This window comes from Salvelinus sp. IW2-2015, linkage group LG3 (assembly GCF_002910315.2).
Source record: "Salvelinus sp. IW2-2015 linkage group LG3, ASM291031v2, whole genome shotgun sequence".
NCBI classification, from domain to species: domain Eukaryota; kingdom Metazoa; phylum Chordata; class Actinopteri; order Salmoniformes; family Salmonidae; genus Salvelinus; species Salvelinus sp. IW2-2015.
In genome coordinates this window covers 3,481,460-3,502,813 of record NC_036840.1, presented here as the reverse complement: position 1 = coordinate 3,502,813, position 21,354 = coordinate 3,481,460, and the positions used below count along the sequence as shown (strand labels likewise).

Below are 21,354 nucleotides of genomic sequence, written 5' to 3'. Positions count from 1 at the left end.
AATTAGGTTTCCTAGACTGACCAGGTGAAAGCTATGTCATGGAAAGAGGTGTCCTTAATGTTTTGTATCCTCAGTGTGTATCACAGGTGTCCAACTCATTCCACAGAGGGCTGAGTGTCTGCAGGTGTTTCGCTCCTCCCTTGTACTCGATAGAGGAATTAAATCAAATAAAAAAATGTGCCGAATACAACGGGTGTAGATCTTACAGTGAAATGCTTACTTACAAGCTCTTAACCAACAATGCAGTTTTAAGAAAACATTTAAATGAATAAAGTAACAAATAATTAAAGGGCAGCAGTAAAATAACAATAGCAAGGCTATATACTGGGGGCACCGGTTAGTCGAGGTAATTGAGGTAATATACATGTGGGTAGAGTTATTAAAGTCACTTATGCATACATAATAAGAGAGTAGAAGCAGTGTAAAATAGGGGAGGGGGGGGGCAATGCAAGTAGTCTGGGTAGCCATTTGATTAGAGGTTCAGTAGTCTTATGGCTTGGGGGTAGAAGCTGTTTAGAAGCCTCTTGTACCTAGACTTGGTGCTCCGGTACCGCTAGCCGTGCGGTAGCAGAGAGAACAGTCTATGACTTGGGTGGCTGGAGTCTTTGAATTTTTTTAGGGCCTTCCTCTGACATTGCCTGGTATAGAGGTCCTGGATGGCAGGAAGCTTGGCCCCAGTGATGTACTGGGCTGTACGCACTACCCTCTGTAGAGCTTTGCGGTCGGAGGCCGAGCAGTTGCCATAACAGACAGTGATGCAACCAGTCAGGATGCTCTCATTGGTGCAGCTGTAGAACCTTTTGAGGATGCAAAACCCATGCAAAAATAGGTTTTGTCGTGCCCTCTTCACGACTATCTTGGTGTGCTTAGACCATGTTCGTTTGTTGGTGATGTGGACATCAAGGAACTTGAAGCTCTCAACTTGCTCCCCTAAGGTCACCAACTAGTAAGGAACTCCCCTTACCTGGTTGTTTAGGGTTCTATTGAAAGGAAAAATCAAAAACCTGCCGACACTCAGCCCCCCCATGGAATGAGTTTGACACCCCTGGTCTAGATAAAGCCTTTAAAGATAGAATACACATTAGGGGAAACTGCACCACTGTCTCTCAAATTTGGCAGTACGTGTCCCCAGCACAGTACGTGTCCTCCGCTTCTTGATATGCCACACTTGTCAGGTGGATGGGTTACCTTGGCAAGGGARAAATGTTCACTAACAGGAATGCAAACAAATTTGTGCATATCATTTGAGAGAAATAAGCTTTTTGTGCATATGGAAAAATTCTGGGATCTTTTATTTCAGCTCATGAAACATGGGATCAACACTTTACATATTGCGTTTATAATTTTGTTCAGTATAGTAATATCCCAAACGGATATGAAAGTTTCACCATTAAGGATTCCAGCTTTAAGAACCAGTAAAGCAAACTGCTTCAGGATGGGATTTCTGTGAAAGCTACAGCATGTACTCTGTACTGTAGTCCAAGTAAGAAACTTCTAACCGAATCTAGGATGTGCCACAATGTTCTATCTGGGCCTAAGCACCAGAGTTGAAGTACTTTATTGTGCATTATGCTAAATACACTGCTTGTCTGGCATCAATGTTGCTGTTGGGCTGCATGAAGAATCAAAGTCTGGCACTGTAATACAGAAAGCATTGTCTTGTGGTCATGATGAAGTTATTAATGAGTAATGACCTGGGCCTACTTGGTCTATGAATGTGAAGGAATCTCAATAAACCAAACTAAACACAAAACTGTGTGACATTCTTTACTATTTTCTTCCCTTTCCAGTCAAATGCCACACAGACACATGGTCATGATTGACGTAGGCTTGCAAATAGGTGAGAACATGAAATGATTCCAGATTGTTAGAGAACTTTTTGTCACCCTAAGAGTTACAGTCTGTTGTTGCCGTTTTAAAGAGCTGTCTTCAATGAAAACAGTTTCCAGAAACAGTAGCATTTACTTTACAATTGCTGATCCAGAGAAGCAATGCATATGTTCATATGTATGACTAATGATGCTGCAGTGGATTCAGTGGTGGAAAAAGTACTCAATTGTCATACTTGAGTGAAAGTAAATGCGATACATCAAATTCCTTCGATTAAGAAAACCAGATGGCACACTCCAACACTCAGCCATCATTTAGAAACAGTATTTGTTTAGTGATCAGAGGCAGCAGGGATGACAATGCTTTATAGTGATAGGTACGTGAATTGGACCATATTGCTGTCCTGCCTTAGCATTTGAAATGTAAAAGTTGTCAAAAATATAAATAGTAAAGTACAGACACCCCAAAAAATTACTTAAGGTCCAATGCAGCAATTTTTATCTCAATATCAAATCATTTCTGGGTAACAATTAAGTACCTTACTGTGACTGTTTAATTAAAATTGTCAAAGAGCAATTTCTCAAGCAAGAATTTTGCTAGGACTGTCTGGGAGTTGTCTGAGTGGGGAGGGGAAAACAGAAAATTAGCTGTTATTGGCCGAGAGGTTTTGAACTTTCTTTTTGGTCTATTAAATCATTTACAGCTTGGTGATGTCACCAGGCAGGCCAACACTCCATCCTACCAAAACAGGCTGAAATTTCAGGCAGTCTTTTCAAACAGCTCTTACACTAAAAAGACTATAATTTTCACAGTATTATTCCAATCTCAGTGTGGAAATATATATAAAAACACAGGAATATCACGTTTTTGACTGCACTGGGTCTTTAAATAGTACTTATCAGTTTGGGAAGAGAATACCAAGGTGTTAGTCAGCGTCCCTGTCCCATGGTTGGTGGACAGTGTACAGTCCTCCTTTCCTCCAATGGGACCTTAAGCCCTTTATCAGCTGCTGCACCTGGGTTACAGCCAATTAGAGGCAAGGAGAACACAACAGGGTGTGGCCCGTCCGACCTGATACAAAAGCCCCGGGCCGGTGCCCACCTCCTCCCCAGGTCCCATCGTTGTGTGACTGTGAAGAGTGATACCCTCCGCTTCACAGTAGACCAATAGGGCTCTTAAGGCGACCGCCAACCCCGTCTTTCGACACTTCACAACACAGTCACATCACAACACAGTCAGTCGACTCTACAAACATGGGTAACTCTACAGGATCCACCGTGGAAGATCTCCAGGCTGTGGAGAAGCACCTCTGGTATAAGAAGTTCATGACAGAGTGTCCTTCGGGTCAGCTCACCCTGCATGAGTTCAAGCAGTTCTTTGGGCTCCGGGGACTGGATGCTGAGGCCAACGCCTACATCGAGCAGATGTTCCGCACGTTCGATATGAACAAGGTAAGACTATGCAGCATTCATTGAACTGAGGCTGCTTGCAAAGGGGATGCTATAGGCTAAAATAGGCTTTACATTTATGTCAAAGTAGGAACGCCTCAGGCACACTCAAAATGGTGAAGGGGACACCTTACCAACAGAGGTACGTATAAGGATATGATTGGCTGTATTGTAAATGTATGCACTAATTACAAGTGCACCTAAATATATAGTATTGTCATAATGCCACTACTCAAATAAGACCCCTAGTTCTCCATTTCAAAAAGCTAAAGTACATTTTAAACCAGAAGGTATCTACAGTTAAACATAGGGAATCTCTTGAATCCAAGGGTTTTGTTTAGACTAGTCTTCCAGATGAGTTTGAAGAAGCTAATCGTCTCACAAGTACTAAGGCTCAATTTACACAACTATATTTAGTAACCCTGTCACCTTTGATTATAATATTATAATAGGCTGGGATTGGATTCACATGCGATTTAGTATGAGGATTATTTTGAGAGACAAGTTGTCAATATCTCTGTGGTAGGAGTGCAGTCTGTGCTTATCTGTTATTTCTCTCTTTAGAAAGACAGCACCAGATTCTGGTATTCTCCAGTACATTCTGGTTGATTTCAGAATCAATTCAATTTCAGCATCAGAGACAGCTGATTTTAATTAGTGATAACTTATGTGAAAGTTTACTGACGGAACATGATGCATGTGAACAGTTGGTTACACTGATCAGAATATTGAATGTTCACTTCAAAGTAATTACGTGAATCTCCCTTTTATGACATTGAAGCCTAAGGAATGTCCAGATCTCAAGAGCTGTGTGCCAGAATAGACCTTTGTCTTTTGAGTTTCCCATTTTTGTCAGTAGCTAGTAGTTTTATGGGTGTAGCTGAGGTTGGTACTATGGTACTATTCCCTGGGGACAGAACTGAGTGACTAACTGCTATTTTCAGATCTTCAGGACAGTGCAGTGAACAGGGCTGGTAATTATGTTATTATAAAACGGGATGTTTGAATCCTGGATGCTGATTAAGAAGTGCAGTATGACAATCTTAGATTGTGCACATCGGCTGCGTTTAAACAGGCAGCCCAATTCTGATATTTATTTTCAACTAACTGGTATTTTTTCGACCAATCACAGATCTTTTTCAGAGCTGATCTGATCAGAGACCAATTAGTGAAAAAAATATCAGAATTGGGCTGCCAGTGTAAACGCAGCCATAGTTAAGTGAGGGAGGGTGTCAGTGTAAAGCTGAGGGAAGTGCGACTCATTTGGGTTGACCCAGAGGGCACTAATGCTGCCAAGTAATTTTGTAGGATCTTAAATGGGAGCCAGTTTTCTACAGCAGGAAAATAATCCTATAGCAACACGAAATGTGAATTATGTGGATTATAATTAATGGACATTTCTTTGAAGGGGTTGATACGTTTTTCATAAGAGAAAATCAAGTCTGAAATGTTAGAGGAAATTAAACTTCAGAAGCTTTTTTAAACCTCAAATACACTAGATTTAAAAAGTCTTACATTGCAGGAAAGTTAACCTGCAACAGGGTGATCAAATTAAGATCCTACATCTGTAGGTCTTGCCACGGCCTTGGCACAGATCAGTGTGGAGATAATCCCCCAGCGATTATACATAGTTATCATCCCTGATAATGGATCTTCTAAGCAGAACATGACCACCTACATCTTGAAGAGATGACTGAGATGGTAAAAAGAGACGTTCCAACTAACACGCTTTCCTTTTTACAGGATGGCTACATAGACTTCTTGGAGTATGTAGCTGCTCTGAGCCTGGTGATGCGGGGTAAAATGGAACATAAGCTCCGCTGGTACTTTAAGCTGTATGATGTGGACGGCAACGGGTGCATTGATCGAAGTGAGCTGCTAAACATCATAAAGGTATAGAGACCAGTCCAGAAACGCAGTGCTGAGCAATGGAATCTGTATCACACAAAGGCATGCAGGCTAACTATTGCCTTTTGTCTTCTTCAGGCTATCCGTGCAATCAATGGGAATGAAAACCAGGAAGTTGATGCGGAGGAGTTCACCAACCGGGTGTTTGATAAGATAGATGTCAACGGAGATGGCAAGTGTCCACTTATTTGTCACAGACTTGTAGGGTTGCGAGTTCTGTCCCTTTCCAATTCAGGTTAACAACCTCTTAACCTTGTCTTCTACCCATCAGGGGAGCTGTCTTTGGAGGAGTTTGTGGCGGGGGCTCACACTGACGAAGACTTCATGGAAGTGATGATGAAGACCTTGGATCTCACCCACATAGTCGCCATGATCCACAATCGGAGGCACAGTGTTTAGAGTCTGCCCTCACACCTCCATCTCCACTCTCCATTGTAATAGACTGCAGAAGGGCCACATAGGAACTGAGCCATGAGCCCTCTCAAAAGATCTAGCCCAGATTTGTATAAAAACAATCTTTATCTTAGCAATGCTGAAGGGCCATGCTTTGAATGCATTCTTTGTTGTCGGAATTCACAAGAGGTTGAATGACGATGAAAAMTGCCCTTTGCCTGCATACAAATGACTCAGTCAACCATCGCTGGCTGGTTAGTGCCCTTGTGCATGATCTAAATCTCTGAGAGGTCTACATAATGAGAGAGAGAGATCATCTCTCACACCGTCAGCTGAATTGGAGACCCAACTAGGTCATAACATAAGGAAGGTGAAGGATAAAGAGGGTGGAGGGAGTGGAGTGGGGTGGAGACTACCCATTATAACCCATGCATTCCTGACAAAAAATTATTATATTATATATATATATATATATATATACATACATACATATACATATATATACACACACATTTTTAAATCCCTCATCCACCTCAGAGACAGATTCCTGTAGGGAAATTATCCTTCCCAAACCTATCTTTTGGACCAAACTCTCTTATTCAGTTGAGTGGTTCCTCTATATGACTATGTGCCCGGGTTCTATTGGTGGAAGTTATAATTCACCTACTTTCCTCCCAGTACAGTCAGCTGTCAGCTCAAATATGACTAGAACCCATTTTGTGCCATGATTAAACAGTCCAGTTCCTCAAGAAACAGGTACTTCCACAAGTTAGGGATCTTAACTTTATACTTGTCACAAAATGCACTTAATAAAAAAATAAGACCAGCATGTTTTAACATTGCACTGGCTGTTAGGAGATTAAAGTTTGCATTTTCAGACCTTCATTAATTTGAAGGAATATCTTAACAGAACTACATTCTAATGTTTTCCCTACAAGACAGTAAAATGTTTAAAAAAAACTAAATTGTGCAAATTTGTTTCTGTGAGTGTGTGAGACATTATGCATGAATGATCAATGCTCTCGCCTAGTGGGCATTAGAATTACCTTTATATACAGTAGCAGTCAAAAGTTTGGACACCTACTCATTCATGACTTTTTCTTAATTTTTTACTAACACATATGGAATCATGTAGTAACCAAAAAGTGTGCAAATCAAAATATTTTATATTTGACATTCTTCAAAGTAGCCACCCTTTGACTTGATGACAGCTATGCACACTCTTGGCATTATTTCACCCAGCTTCATGAGGTAGTCAACTGGAATGCATTTCAATTAACAGGTGTGCCTTGATTACTTTTTTTTTTTTTTTTTATGCGTTTGAGACAATCAGTTGTGTTGTGACAAGGTAGGGGGGTATACATAAGAAAGCCCTATTTGGTAAAAGACCAAGTCCATATTATGGCAAGAACAGCTCAAATATGCAAAGAAAAATGACAGTCCATCATTACTATTAAGACATGAAGGTCAGTCAATACGGAACATTTCAAGAACTTTGAAAGTTTCTTCAAGTGCAGTCGCAAAATCCATCAAGCGTTATGATGAAACTGTCTCTCATGAGGACAGCCACAGGAAAGGAAGACCCAGAGTGACCTCTGCTGCAGAGGATAAGTTCATTAGAGTTACCAGCCTCAGAAATTGCAGCCCAAATAAATGCTTCAAAGTTCAAGTAACAGACACATCAACATCAACTGTTCAGAGGAGACTGTGAAATCAGGCCTTCATGGTCAAATTGCTGCAAAGAAACAACTACTAAATGACACCAATAAGAAGAAACTTGCTTGGACCAAGAAACATAAGCAATGAACATTAGACTGGCGGAAATCTGTCATTTTGGTCTGATGAGTCCAAATTTGAGATGTTTGGTTCCAACCACTGTCTTTGTGAGACACAGAGTAGGTGAACGGATGATCTCCGCATGTGTGGTTCCCACCGTGAAGCATGGAGGAGGTGATGTGGTGGTGTGGGGGGTGTGCTTTGCTGGTGACACTGTTGGTAATTTATTTAGAATTCAAGGCACACTTAACCAGCATAGCTAACACAGCGTTCTGCAGCGATACACCATCCCATCTGGTTTGCCCTTAGTGGGACTATCATTTGTTATTCAACAGGACAATGACCCAACACACCTCCAGGCTGTGTCAGGGTTATTTGACCAAAAAAGAGAGTGATGCATCAGATGACCTGGCCTCCATAATCACCTGACCTCAACTCAATTGAGATGGTTTGGGATGAGTTGGACCGCAGAGTGAAAGAAAAGCAGCCATCAAGTCCAACAATATTTTCACACTCCACAGCTTTAATGCTCCCTATTGTTTTAGAAATCAAAATGCCTAACAGACATTACAGTCTCTGTGGCGTAATGAGGGAGACAGGGAGGTGAGTCACAAGCCAGACTGTGCCAATATGGTTTCCATGACAACCATGACCCATTTCCATGGTAACACACATCCATAAAGCACTACAAAAAGGTTACGCAGTACTTACATGGATCTGAATGAATCTGGAAGGAGGAACACAGACCATGGCAATCTGACAGTCAGCAGCATGTAAAATATGAATAAATATGCCGGTTGATATATAGAAAACACCCAAACCAAATAAAAAGGAGAAGAGGTCACAGTCAGTCAGGGTGAGGACCTAAAACCACCAAAACTCCCCTTGTGGATCTGACTGTACTGGCTTTACCTCTGCATACAGACAGGACAGACTGCATTGTGCTGCGCTGGACAAAGGCCTTTAATCATCTCTAAAATACAGCCGCAGCTTGCAGGCACATCCCAAAGCTGGTTCAAGAGGAGGCCATTGTCATCACCATTGTTACRGGATTCACTGGGGCAGGAATGGCAAATAAACAAGTACCCAGGAATATGGCACCTGTCAACCCAGAAAGCATTAATAATCTACAACTGCAGCCCATAACACACCCCTAACCACATATACTAAATCAATGCACCACTGTTATCAGGAAGGATGTCAACCATCATGGAGAGCTTACCATTTTACATTTGAGTTATTTAGCAGACGCTCTTTATCCAGAGCTTCTTACAGTAGTGAGTGCATACATTTTCATACTGGTTCCCCGTGGGAATTGAACCCACAACCCTGGTGTTGCAAGCACAATGCTCAACCAACTGAGCTACACAGGACCAATGAGACACAAGTGGACTGCTACCACCTAGTGCCTTAGCTCAGAACCCTCCCACATATAGTTTACAGGGAATCTGAGAGACGACGTAGTACATGGGCTTTGACCATTATGGAATTTTTGGAAACGATTCATTGTCATGAAAGCGGCCATGGATATTGTCAKGAATTTTTGTTGAAAAATATTTTGAGCTTTTAATGTATTATACTGAATCTTTGAAAATAGCCATGACATACCTAATGAATACAACACAGCTTTGGTGACAACCGCGTCTCAAAAATGAATGGGTTTGACCACTTGGAACATTTGGATTGGAAGTTTCTACTCCTCCTACTTTACCCTCATGTAAAAATGAAAAACTGCTATTGAGTAAACTTGTCTATATCTACTAAATAGAGTGGACCCCCCCCCCCCTCCTAAAATGAAGGTTTCAAGAAGAATAAAAACATTTGTTCACGGYTATTGTCCATAATTTTCATTTACACGATTATTGTGCCAACCTTATTTCATACTATCAGCACAGCCATTTACGCCAACGGAGCAATTAATGGGACAATTTGAATTCATGGGAACGCAAGATCTAGAATCAAAGAGAAGGAAACCTAGAAATAAACTCAGCAAAAAAAGAAAGTCTTCTCACTGTCAACTGCATTTATTTTCAGCAAACTTAATGTGTAAATATTTAGTATGAACATAACAAGATTCAACAACTGAGAGATAAACTGAACAAGTTCCACAGACATCTGACTAACAGAAATGGAATGGAACAATGTGTCCCTGAACAAAAGGGGGGTCAAAATCAAAAGTAACAGTCAGTATCTGGTGTGGCCACCAGCTGCATTAAGTACTGCAGTGTATCTCCTCCTCGTGGACTGCACCAGATTTGCCAGTTCTTGCTGTGAGATGTTACCCCACTCTTCCACCAAGGCACCTGCAAGTTCCCAGACATTTCTGGGGGGGAATGGCCCTAGCCCTCACATCCAACAGGTCCCAGACGTGCTCAATGGGATTGAGATCCGGGCTCTTCGCTGGCCATGGCAGAACACTGACATTCCTGTCTTTCAGGAAATCACACACAGAATGAGAAGTATGGCTGGTGGCATTGTCACGATGCGGGGTCATGTCAGGATGAGCCTGCAGGAMGGGTACCACATGAGGGAGGAGGATGTCTTCCCTGTAACGCTCAGCGTTGAGATTGCCTGCAATGACAAGCTCAGTCCGATTATGCTGTGATACACCGCCCCAGACCATGACGGACCCTCCACCTCGGTCCCGTTCCAGAGTACAGGCCTCGGTGTAACGCTCCTTCGACGAGAAACGCAAATCCAACCACCACCCCTGGTGAGACAAAACTGCAACTTGTCAAAGAGCACTTTTTGCCAATCCTGTCTGGTCCAGCGATGGTGGGTTTGTGCCCATAGGCGACGYTGTTGCCGGTGATGTCTGGTGAGGATCTGCCTTACAAACAGGCCTACAAGCCCTCAGTCCAGCCTCTCTCAGCCTATTGCAGACAGTCTGAGCACTGATGGAGGGATTGTGCRTTCCTGGTGTAACTCGGGCAGTTGTTGTTGCCATCCTGTACCTGTCCCGCAGGTGTGATGTTCGGATGTACCGATCCTGTGCAGGTGTTGTTACACGTGGTCTGCCACTGTGAGGACGATCAGCTGTCTGTCCTGTCTCCCTGTAGCGCTGTCTTAGGCGTCTCACAGCACAGACATTGCAATTTATTGCCCTGGCCACATCTGCAGTCCTCATGCCTCCTTGCAGCATGCCTAAGGCACGTTCATGCAGCTGAGCAGGGACCCCGGGCATCTTTCTTTTGGTGTTTTTCAGAGTCAGTAGAAAGGCCTCTTTAGTGTCCTAAGTCTTCATAACGGTGACCTTCATTGCCTACCGTCTGTAAGCTGTTAGTGTCTTAACGACCGCTCCACAGGTGCATGTTAATTAAATGTTTATGGTTCATTGAACAAGCATGGGAAACTGTGTTTAAACCCTTTACAATGAAGATCTGTGACGTTTTTTTTGATTTTTACGAATGATCTTTGAAAGACAGGGTCCTGAAAAAGGGATTTTTTTGTGTTGTTGCTGAGTTTATTATATTCCCTACATTTTGTACCTTAAGAAGTCTTCGATGAGTCCTTCATTCTACCAGGTTCTTATTGTGCGTAGCTTTAGATGTCAGACTATGGAGAGAACAGAATCCTGTCACAATTATGAAACCTTTGTTAACAGGGACATTTTATTTTGAAGTATTGTCCACCAAAACCCCAAGGTATCCTGTGAATCCAGCAAAGTATGAATGTTCTCCATTGTTTGTTCACCACAATCAAACAGGTGTAGCTAGGGAATCAATAGGCGCAGCTAAGGAATCAATAGGCGCATTCACAATGCAGTACATTCACAATGCTGCAGATGCTGGTGTCTGAAGGTGGTTCCCAGTCAGTCACCAGGGGGCAGTAAAGCATAGGCCTAATGATTCCATAGTCCTCTGGTCCTGCACAGTGCACACACAGTGAGGAGTCCAGACAAGCGAGGCATCTCCCACCTTTCTGCTCATGTTTGTCCAATGTCCACCAGTACATTCCATTCCATCAGAATTCCTCTCCCTTATACCACCACGCTTAGAGGAAGTCATACAGGTACTTTACCATGTCAAAGCTCACAGTCCTGGAAATTAAGAGCAGGGGGGTCACAAAAGTCAGCATCTGATATTCTAAAAATAGAAATGTCTAGCAGTAAAACAGATCTGTGGCAAATACACTAAAGCAGGGTTCTCCGACCCTGTTCCTGGAGAGCTACCCTCCTGTAGGTTCCCTCCAACCCCGTTCCTGGGGAGATACCCTCCTGTAGGTTCCCTCCAACCCTAATCTAGCACACCAGGTTCTAATAATTAGCTGGTTGATGAACCGAAAGAGGTCAGTTACAACTGGGGTTGGAGCGAACACCTACAGGAGGGTATGTCTCCAGGAACAGGGTTGGAGAGCCCTGCACTAAAGACAACAATAACATACACACCTGGAGATGGCAAGGATGAAGTCCAGAGAGACGGCACATTTGTACTTGGGCGCATCCAGCTGGTCATCGTGGCCCACCTGAATCAACAGCTGAAGGGTCACCAGGGAGGAGATCTGGGGGGGGGGGGGCTTGTCATCAACCATGTTTCATTTGGCTTTACACAAATAGAGAATTCAGACTGGAGATAAAAATCATTTTAAAATCACTTCACATTAAGCCCACACCACACATCAATTCAAGAGCAGTTCAGGGGTTGAAATAATCTATCCAAAGAGACAGCTGGTGAATTAGAATAAGAATCATCCAATACTAATACTACCATTCACATACAATGGAGTTCCACTATCTAACATTGCTACATCATTTTCCATGATCCCAGTTCAGAGTCAGAGCTGATTGAGGACCTTTTCACTGAAGAATGAGTTTGTTTTATACTGAACAAAAATATAAAATGCAGCATGTAAAGTGTTGGTCCCATGTTTCATGAGCTGAAATAAAATATTCTAGAAATGTTCAAGAAATCTTTCCAGCCCAGGACCTCCATATCCGGCTTCTTCACCTGCAGGAACGTGTGCAGGTGATAAAGCCCTTTTGTGGGGAAAACTCATTCTGATTGGCAGGCCTAGCTCACCAGTGGGTGGGCCCGGCTCCCTATGCAGTCCCAGGCCCAGCCATAGCTGCTCCCCTTCCTAGTCATGTGAGATCCATAGATAAGGGCCTACTGAATATATTATATCAACTGTAACTCCGCAAAATCTTTGAATGTTGCATTTATATTTTTGTTCAGTATATATGATTGCGTTTTACTTTTCATGTATTGAATTGTATATTGATGTGTATGTTTGATACAGGGCTCATCTGCAAGAGACCTTGATCTCAGCACAACTCCCTGTCAAAATAAAGGTTAAATAAAACAATTGAAATTATCCCTTGGATGGCACTGCAGAAAGCCTGAGTGTCTCAGCTGACCTGAGAGAAAACACTGGCGGTGGGGGCCACTCTGCTATCCACCACACTGTAGAAGATGGCCAGGAGRCGGTCCAGAGGGAACGGCTTGGGCCCCAGCAGGTGATTACTGGTCTGAATGGGAGGGAGGTGAATTCACTAGGTAGAACATCTCATTGACTAAACCTAAAGAATAGTACAATAGCTTTAGCTGAAGACAATCACCTTTTCATGTTTCTTCAAAAAGTTGGTCTTTTTTATTTTGCCATGGTGCTGTTGGACAAGGGAGAAAAAGAATCATGTAAATCACCAACTAACTAAAACACACACAAAAGGGGGGGGGAATTATGCAAACAATTACATTGATAGAAACTACAATCCATCTGCAATATTAAAGCTGATCTACCACCCCCCCCCACACAAAAAAGAGAAGGAAAAAAAATAAGAGTAGGTAAAGTAGCAGGCAAATAGAGTTGGTGAATAGCAGGTGGCATTGATGTTTAACAACTGACTCCTATTCTAATGATGACTTGACAATCACGTGTCTAGCTTTTGAGACGGTGAGGTGAATGAGGTTCAGGTGCTGAGGAGAGAACAGGTACCTTGAGGAAGAAGCGTTTGTCAGTGCGAGCAGGGTTGTAGGAGCCCAGGTATGCAGCTATCAGCAGGAACTTGGAGTAGTAAGGCAACTCCACATGGGCATGAGCAGACAGACCTGAGAAAGGCAGAGGAAGCTCTCAATGTCATTACCTGGGAAACATGTACAACAGCAACATCTGCAGACGGCTTGTGGATTGGATGAGAGAAACATCTGCTGTTGTTTCCACTGTCTGGGTATCTAGTACCAATGAGTCTGGAGTGGGCCCTCCATTCAGGGATAAACATAGGGGTAGTTTAGAGGGTCCACTSCCCTGAACTCGCTCTCAGGCTGGGGACAAGCAGCAACACAAACAAGGGGATAGCTAGGGTCTGGGAGTCTGTGAACTGGTCCTGGTCACACCATTCTAACTAGGTTATTTCCACTGGTCTTGTTCCCAGTGCATGCGTGCATATGTATCTGTGTGTCCACACTTCTCCTTGCCTACCTCTCACAGCTCCTGCCTCCTTCTCCTCCATCTGCAGCTGTTGCTCCCACTGCACACTGAGCAGAAGAGACATGACAAAGTCAGGGGACACACCACTATTACAGAGCCAGCAGCACTGAGCCGCTGTTGTGTAATAAAAGCCGGCAAACGGAATTAAGGCCGTCTGTTGTCAGTCCATGAGWGAAGGTCGGTCAGGGAAGCTAAATCAATGGGAGTTGATCATCTTTGGCTGAGGAAGATGTACACAGACAGACCTGGACAACTCTCGCAGGTACACCGTCTGCATGGCCTTCTTCAGGTAAGGCTCGATGTTCCTCCACAGCTTGTGAGTGTCACCCTCTTTCACTGAGGGCAGAGAAAATAAAGGTTGAAATTTAAACATTGATAATCTGAGAGACAAGCTAGAGAGAGGATGACATGAAAGGAATCCATCATCAAATTAAAGTACAGAGAGAGAGATTAAGGGAAGACAGCAAAGTAATTGAAATATTGATGTAGTTATTACTGTTCTAGAAATATGAATATATTACCTTTGCCTTGCTCCAAAGGTTCAACGAATTTAGAGAAATTGAGGGCAGCCTGTTTGAAAAGAGAATTAAAAATATGAAAGGACAACAAGTACAGACTATGACAATGTAAACAACATGTCTGCCAAGGTTGGATCATTATTACAATTCTGCATATCAAAGAAAACCCAATCCTTAGAAGTAGTAACTCAAGTGGACTAAATAAAATCCTCAAAGGGTAGCATGGAGTGTGTGTGTACATATTCAGAGCAAACTGTTGCCTAATCTGAAATTAACCCCTTGCACCAACCTATTGACATTTCTTTAAGCCCCCAGAATACATCTTAAAGGACTGGATAAGTGTGTAAGCCAGACCTTTTCTTCAAACTTACAAGGGGGCATCAAGATACATCTAGAGAGGGGTGCAAGAGCTTGTTCTTTGTCTGGGCTGTTAGAATGTGTCATGACAGAGCGTGTCATGACAGCGTGTTAACAGCTATGTGAGAGTTGAGAGTTACTTTGAATGWGTCTGTGTCCTTACTGAGTGTGGTCTGAATGTGTGAGCATGTGTCTGTGAGAGTTCAGTGTTACTATGAGTGTGCATAACTGACCAGGTGTCTGAGCTCTCGGAGGTCCCTGCAGACAGAGTAGAAGACTCCCAGTAGGATGTTGATGAAGGCAGAGTAGAGCTCTGGGGAGTAGGACGGGTGGCTGTCCTCAGACAGGATCTGCTGCAGCTCCCCTGCACAGGAACAACACACACACAGTCAACGCCTGCCTCAAATGAAATCACACACAAAGACTCTCTCACACGACTGTAGTCATTTTATGTACAGGAACTCAGACATTCTTTCAAACATTGATTAAAGCCTAAGTGCTCATTTTCTCAAAGTTCTCTCACGGATGCCTTTGTTTGTTGTGTTCTGTCAAAATCAAATCAAAATGTATTTGTCACATGCGCCGAATACAACAAGTGTAGACCTTACCGTGAAATGCTTACTTACAAGCCCTTAACCAACAGTACAGTTCAAGAAGAGTTAAGAAAATATTTACCAAGTAAACTAAAGTAAAAAAATAATAACTTTTTATTAACACAATAACGAGGCTATATACAGGGGGTACCTGTAACGAGTCAGTGTGCAGGGGTACAGACCAGTTGAGGTAATTTGTACATGTAGGTAGGGGTGAAGTGACTATGCATAGATAATAAACAGAGTAGCAGCAGTGCACAAAACAAATGGGGGGGGGTCAACGTAATAGTCCGGTGGCCATTTGATTCATTGTTCAGCAGTCTTATGGCTTGGGGGTAGAAGCTTTTAAGGAGCCTTTTGGTCCAAGACTTGGGGCTCCGGTACTGCTTGCCGTGCGGTAGCAGAGAGAACAGTCTATGACTTGGGTGACTGGAGTCTTTGACAATTTGTTGGGGCTTTCTCTGACACCACCTAGTATATAGGTCCTGGAAGGCAGGAGGCTTGGCCCCAGTGATGTACTGGGCCATACGCACTACCCTCTGTAGTGCCTTACAGTCAGATGCCGAGCAGTTGCCATACCAGGCGGTGATACAACCGGTCAGGATGCTCTCAATGGTGCAGATGTAGAACTTTTTGAGGATCTGGGGACCCATGCCAAATCTTTTCAGTCTCCTGAGGGGGAAAAGGTTTTGTYGTGCCCTCTTCACGACTGTCTTGGTGTGTTTGGACCATGATAGTTTGTTGGTGATGTGGACACCAAGGATCTTGAAACTCTCGACCTGCTCCACTACAGCCCCGTTGATGTTAATGGGGGCCTGTTCAGCCCACCTCTTCCTGTAGTCCACGATCAGCTCCTTTGTCTTGCTCACATTGAGGGAGAGGTTGTTGTCCTGGCACCACACTGCCAGTTCTCTGACCTCCTCCCTATAGCATGTCTCATTGTTGTCGGTGATCAGGCCTACCACTGTTGTGTTGTCAGCAAACTTAATGATAGTTTTGAGTCATGTTTGGCCATGCAGTCGTGGGTGAACAGGGAGTACAGAATGGACTAAGGACTCACCCGAGGGGCCCCAGTGTTGAGGATCAGCGTGGCAGACGTGTAGTTTCCTACCCTTACCATCTGCGGGCGGCCTGTCAGGAAGTCCAGGATCCAGTTGCAGAGGGAGGTGTTTAGTCCCAGTGTCCTTAGCTTAGTGATGAGCTTCATGGGCACTATGGTGTTGAACGCTGAGCTGTAGTCAATGAACAGCATTCTCACATAGGTGTTCCTTTTGTCCAGCTGGGAAAGGGCAGTGTGGAGTGCGATTGAGTCATCTGTGGATCTGTTAGGGCGGTATGCGAATTGGARTGGGTCTAGGGTATCCGGGAGGATGCTGTTGATGTGAGCCATGACCAGCCTTTCAAAGCACTTCATGGCTACCGACGTGAGTGCTACGGGGCGGTAATCATTTAGGCAGGTTACCTTCACAGGTTACCTTGAATGTTGACCTGTTTAAAGCTCTTGCTTACATCGGCGACCGAGTGCGTTATCACACAGTCATCCAGAACAGCTGGTGCTCTTGTGCATGCTTCAGTTTTGCTTGCCTCAAAGTGAGCATAAAAGGCATTTAGCTCATCTGGTAGGCTCGCGTCACTGGGCAGCTCGCGCCTGGGTTTCCCTTTGTAGTCCGTAACAGTTTTCAAGCTCTGCCACATCCAACGAGCGTCAGAGCCAGTGTAGTAGGATTCAATCTTAATCCTGTATTGACGCTTCGTTTGCTTGATGGTTAGTCTGAGTGCATAGCGGGATTTCTTATAAGCATCCGGATTAGTGTCCCGCTCCTTGAAAGCAGAAACCATGGTTACTGGTTGGGATATGTACGTACGGTCACTGTGGAGACGACGTTGTCGATGCACTTATTGATGAAGCCGATGACTGAGGTGGTATACTCCTCAATGCCAATGGATGAATCCCAGAACATATTCCAGTCTGTGCTAGCAAAACAGTCCTRTAGCGTAGCATCCTCGTCATCTGACCACTTCCGTATTGAGCGAGTCACTGGTACTTCCTGCTTTAGGTTTAGCTTGTAAGCAGGAATCAGGAGGATAGAATTATGGTCAGATTTGCCAAATGGAGGGTGAGGGAGAGCTTTGTATGCATCTCTGTGTGTGGAGTAAAGGTGGTCTAGAGTTTTTTCCCCCCTCTGGTTGCACATGTGACATGCTGGTAAAAATGTGGTAAAACTGATTTAAGTTTGTCTGCATTAAAGTCCCCGGCCACTAGGAGCACCGCTTCTAGATGAGCATTTTCTTGTTTGCTTATGGCCTTATAGAGKTGGTTGAGTGCGGTCTTAGTGCCAGCATCGGTCTGTGGTGGTAAATACACGGCTACAAATAATATAGATGAGAACTCTCTTGGTAGATAGAGTACCTTATGATAAGCTGTAGACAACACTATCTCAGGCGAACAATACCTTGAGACTTCTTTAATATTAGACATTGTGCACCAGCTGTTATTGACAAATAGACACACAACCCCACCCCTCGTCTTACCAGACGTAGCATCTCGGTTCTGCCGGTGCATGGAAAATCCTGCCAGTTCTATATTATCCGTGTCGTCATTCAGCCACGACTCGGTGAAACATAAGATATTACAGGACTTATTGTCCTGTTGGTAGGACAATCATAATCGTAGGTCATCAATTTTATTTTCCAATTATTGCATGTTAGCAAGTAGAACGGAAGGCAGTGGGAGTTAACTSGCTCGCCTACGGATTCTCAGAAGGCAGCCCGATCTGCGTCCTCTTTTCCTCAGTATTTTCTTCACSCAAATGATGGGGATTTGGGCCTGTTCCCGGGAGAGCAGTATATCCTTAGGACTCGTTAAAGGAAAAAGCTTCTTCCAGTTCATGTTAAGTAATCGTTGTTCTGATGTCCAGAAGTTATTTTCAGTCATAAGAGACGGTAGCAGCAACTTTATGTACAAAATAAGTTACAAATAATGCACAMAAAAAAAWAAAAATAGCACAATTGGTCAGGAGCATGTAAAACGTCAGCCATCCTCTTCGGTGCCATCTTAGTCACAGTCATTTCTCAAGTGTTGGTGCAAAACCACATGTACAAMGAGTTCTCACTAATCACATGAGGTTGGTGGCACCTTAATTGGGGAGAACAGGCTCGTGGTAATAACTGGAGCGGAATCATTGGCATGGAATCAAATACATCACACACATGGTTTCCAGGTGTTTGATTGCCATTCCATTTGCTCCTTTGCGGAGATTATTATTGAGCCGTCCTCCCCTCAGCAGCCTCCCCTGCCACTAATCCATCTGTACCTAATTCAATGCTTGTCTGTTGACAGCTGTACCTTTACTGTAGTCAGGGAAGTGGAGCAGCAGTGGTTCAAAGCAGCCAGTGTTGGGTCGGAACTTATCCCACCGATCTCACTGAGCATGATCACTGTCACATTGTCATCAACCTGCCAGGGAAACAGCGTAGAGGTACAGGATCAGATCACATTGTGGATTCAAAGAATACAACTATGTTTGTATTCAACATTTAGTAGTCAACACACCTTTACAGTACCACTACAATATCAATGCAAGAGGATGAGTTTTTAAAACACTTCTACCAGATAGACAGGCGGCATTCAACTTTAAAACTAAAAGAAAACTAAACTAAACATTCTGGTCATCTATCTGCCCTTTTGAGGTTCAGAATTAATATGCAAAGAATGATTATCAAATGATTGTCATTCTTCCTCATCTCTGCCTTTCAAAGCACTTATTCGAGTGCCTCCTTGAAACATTCAAGTCAAGGTAATCTATCAAAAAGGGACCCTTCTGCCGCTAGCACAATCCATCACTCAGTCTGTCTGCAACTTAATGAAGTAGTATGCTCAACAGGTGACATGACTCTTACCAGTTCCTGAAGGCGCAAGAAGGCAGGGAGGAGATTGGCTTCCATATCTCTAAGGAGCTCAACCCGGTCCAGCACCTACCCAAGATACACACAGCAGAGGTCACTGTAACTGTTTCATTATATACCACAAATGATGCTTTATAACAATAGAGAACCTGGAAAGAGAACCTGCATTATAACTGAGGATGCAATTTTTAAAAGAAGTGGATTATCAAGCAGGAATATCACAGGTGAGGATCATTTTTACTCACAATGTATCGTGTCTGCTTGGCTGAGGCCTGGACACACAGTTGTTTGTAGACTCGTACGAAGTCTGACAGAGAAGGACTGCGGGACAGTAGGGAGGCAGAGTCGGAGCCAAAGAGGGAGAGGAGAACCTGCTCAAACAGCAGTCCTACAGAGACACATTCCACACAGCTCACTGTGGCATAGGGAAGCTCCAGTTCCTTCAGCAAGGTGTGTATCACATGGCTTTTTCCTGTGGTACGATGACCATAAATGAAAATGGAAGGGTAGCTGCATTGCTCTGGCTGTAGGCACAAAATGTACACCATGTATTAAAGTGTCAATACAATGATTCACTGTGATTCACAGAAAATGTTTTTAATGTATTATGTAATTGTGGCAGTGGATGCTGTTTAAGATGGAGGACAATCATTTTTATTTTTATTATCATGGCCTTATTTCTATTACAGCATATTGGATGACTGTCATCCATATTCCATTTACCCAGTTCAATGTAACATTGATTTAGGCTACTTACATGATACTTGAATTTTCAACAGAATCAACTAAATGAATACACCCCTGATCACACGTAAACACAGTTCACTTTCATAGCAGCCACGTTGTATTCCTTCTCGCATATACTCGCAAAAAAAACTTTCCAAGCCAAACCATATCATAACCGCTACACACAGCCTACAGCTTTGTTACCATATGAGCTAAAGTAACGTCATAGTCAACATAGCTAATAGAACTAAAACGTTAGTAAACCCGCTACAATCATGCAGTACAGTGTAAGCAGTTTAGCAGTTAAACCGACAGGCCACGATGGCAATRCATTTGTAAAACCAAAAGTTTACCTTGACTTGGAAGAGTTCCAGTGTTAGATAGTCATAGCCAGYTAACTATCTGTTGTTTTATTTAACCTTTATTTAACTGTTTACCATAATGCGCTTGATGTTACAATGTTGTTTCAAATCAAACACAGACCTCTCCCATTAACGCCAGCAGCATTCTCGCCTGGACATCTCTGCAAGGCAACCTCTCCATCACRCGCTGCAACTTTTCATCATCATACCCTAGGTGCYGAAGTTGTGCTGCCATTGTTTAGGCTACTTTTAGACACACACCGAACCGTAAAGTGTATGACTTAAAGTAGTTTGGCCTATAACAGAGATAAAGAGACAGTTACAGAACAAGGTAACTCTTTTCAAACTAGCAGTGCATTGTGCAAATTGTCTGTCTTCGCTTCCCTTCCTCTGCTGCAGTGCTAACTAGCTAGCTAACTCAACTGACAACAACAGTGTAGCTCTCGTGGAAACTCAAGGGTAATGTTAAGTTGTTGAAAGTTCATATTTTGTTACTGMAAGCATACTGAATAATGTTACCTGGTTGGAGTTCATGTACTACTGAAATTACACAATCCAACATCCCAGTAAACATGTCAAGAGTTTCCCGCGTCTCCAAATGCACGTCACAATTTCCTGTCTCTTTACAAGCCAATCACCGCCAGGTTAAAGCAATTGACTCTGGGAGTTGTAGTTGTCTATTTGCAACGTAATGCCACTATCATGCCACTAGTAGTTGTCTATTTGCAACGTAATGCCACTATCATGCCACTAATTTGATCACTAAATGACATCACCCCTATTTGCAATGTTTTGGATGTATGAAATCGAGTGATTTAATTGAGGACATTTCGTTTAATTGCAAAAATGTTCAAACACCGGCTTCTCGGGCATTAGCACTTAAATAAACCACCAGCTTACTGAAATCCATTGATGTTTAATATGAGGGTTTTAGAATGAAATATCCTTTATATTTTTTTASACACTTATTTGACTGCTTTGTTGTAAATGTTTTGGCGCCAAACTGGTTGCAGTTGTGAAATAAATCAACACTTGGAAGTTAATTGAAAATAATGCCATTCATCAGCCTAATTAGGCTATTTTTTCTTGAACATATGGTCTATCCACTAGA

The 21,354-nt window shown here is 43.1% G+C and overlaps 2 protein-coding genes across 2 annotated transcripts; one reads left to right on the top strand and one right to left on the bottom strand.

Moving 5' to 3' along the window:
- Positions 1–2,940: 2,940 nt before the first annotated feature.
- Positions 2,941–6,134, top strand: LOC111980947 (guanylyl cyclase-activating protein 1-like). Its single transcript, XM_024012027.2, has 4 exons — positions 2,941–3,281; positions 5,022–5,171; positions 5,265–5,358; positions 5,458–6,134. The coding sequence occupies exons 1-4, from the start codon at positions 3,084–3,086 to the stop codon at positions 5,583–5,585; spliced, it is 570 nt and encodes a 189-aa protein (XP_023867795.1). The 5' UTR covers positions 2,941–3,083; the 3' UTR covers positions 5,586–6,134.
- A 4,810-nt stretch (positions 6,135–10,944) lies between these two features.
- LOC111982585 (origin recognition complex subunit 5-like) lies at positions 10,945–20,860 on the bottom strand. The gene is given in 15 exon segments (XM_024014172.2): positions 10,945–11,394; positions 11,743–11,855; positions 12,712–12,822; positions 12,913–12,960; positions 13,290–13,402; positions 13,773–13,828; positions 14,027–14,117; positions 14,303–14,351; positions 14,890–15,020; positions 18,596–18,667; positions 18,670–18,706; positions 19,150–19,224; positions 19,401–19,679; positions 20,365–20,539; positions 20,763–20,860. Coding segments are annotated over 14 exon segments (1,335 nt in total). The 5' UTR covers positions 20,479–20,539; positions 20,763–20,860; the 3' UTR covers positions 10,945–11,348.
- Between the last annotated feature and the right edge of the window lie 494 nt (positions 20,861–21,354).

Bases quoted from the DNA above. Each gene is read 5' to 3' on its own strand.
- LOC111980947 (XM_024012027.2), top strand. From the start codon at position 3,084: ATGGGTAACTCTACAGGATCCACCGTGGAAGATCTCCAGGCTGTGGAG. The intron at 3,282-5,021 runs GTAAGACTATGC...TCCTTTTTACAG, and splicing joins GCACGTTCGATATGAACAAG to GATGGCTACATAGACTTCTT. The intron at 5,172-5,264 runs GTATAGAGACCA...TGTCTTCTTCAG, and splicing joins AGCTGCTAAACATCATAAAG to GCTATCCGTGCAATCAATGG.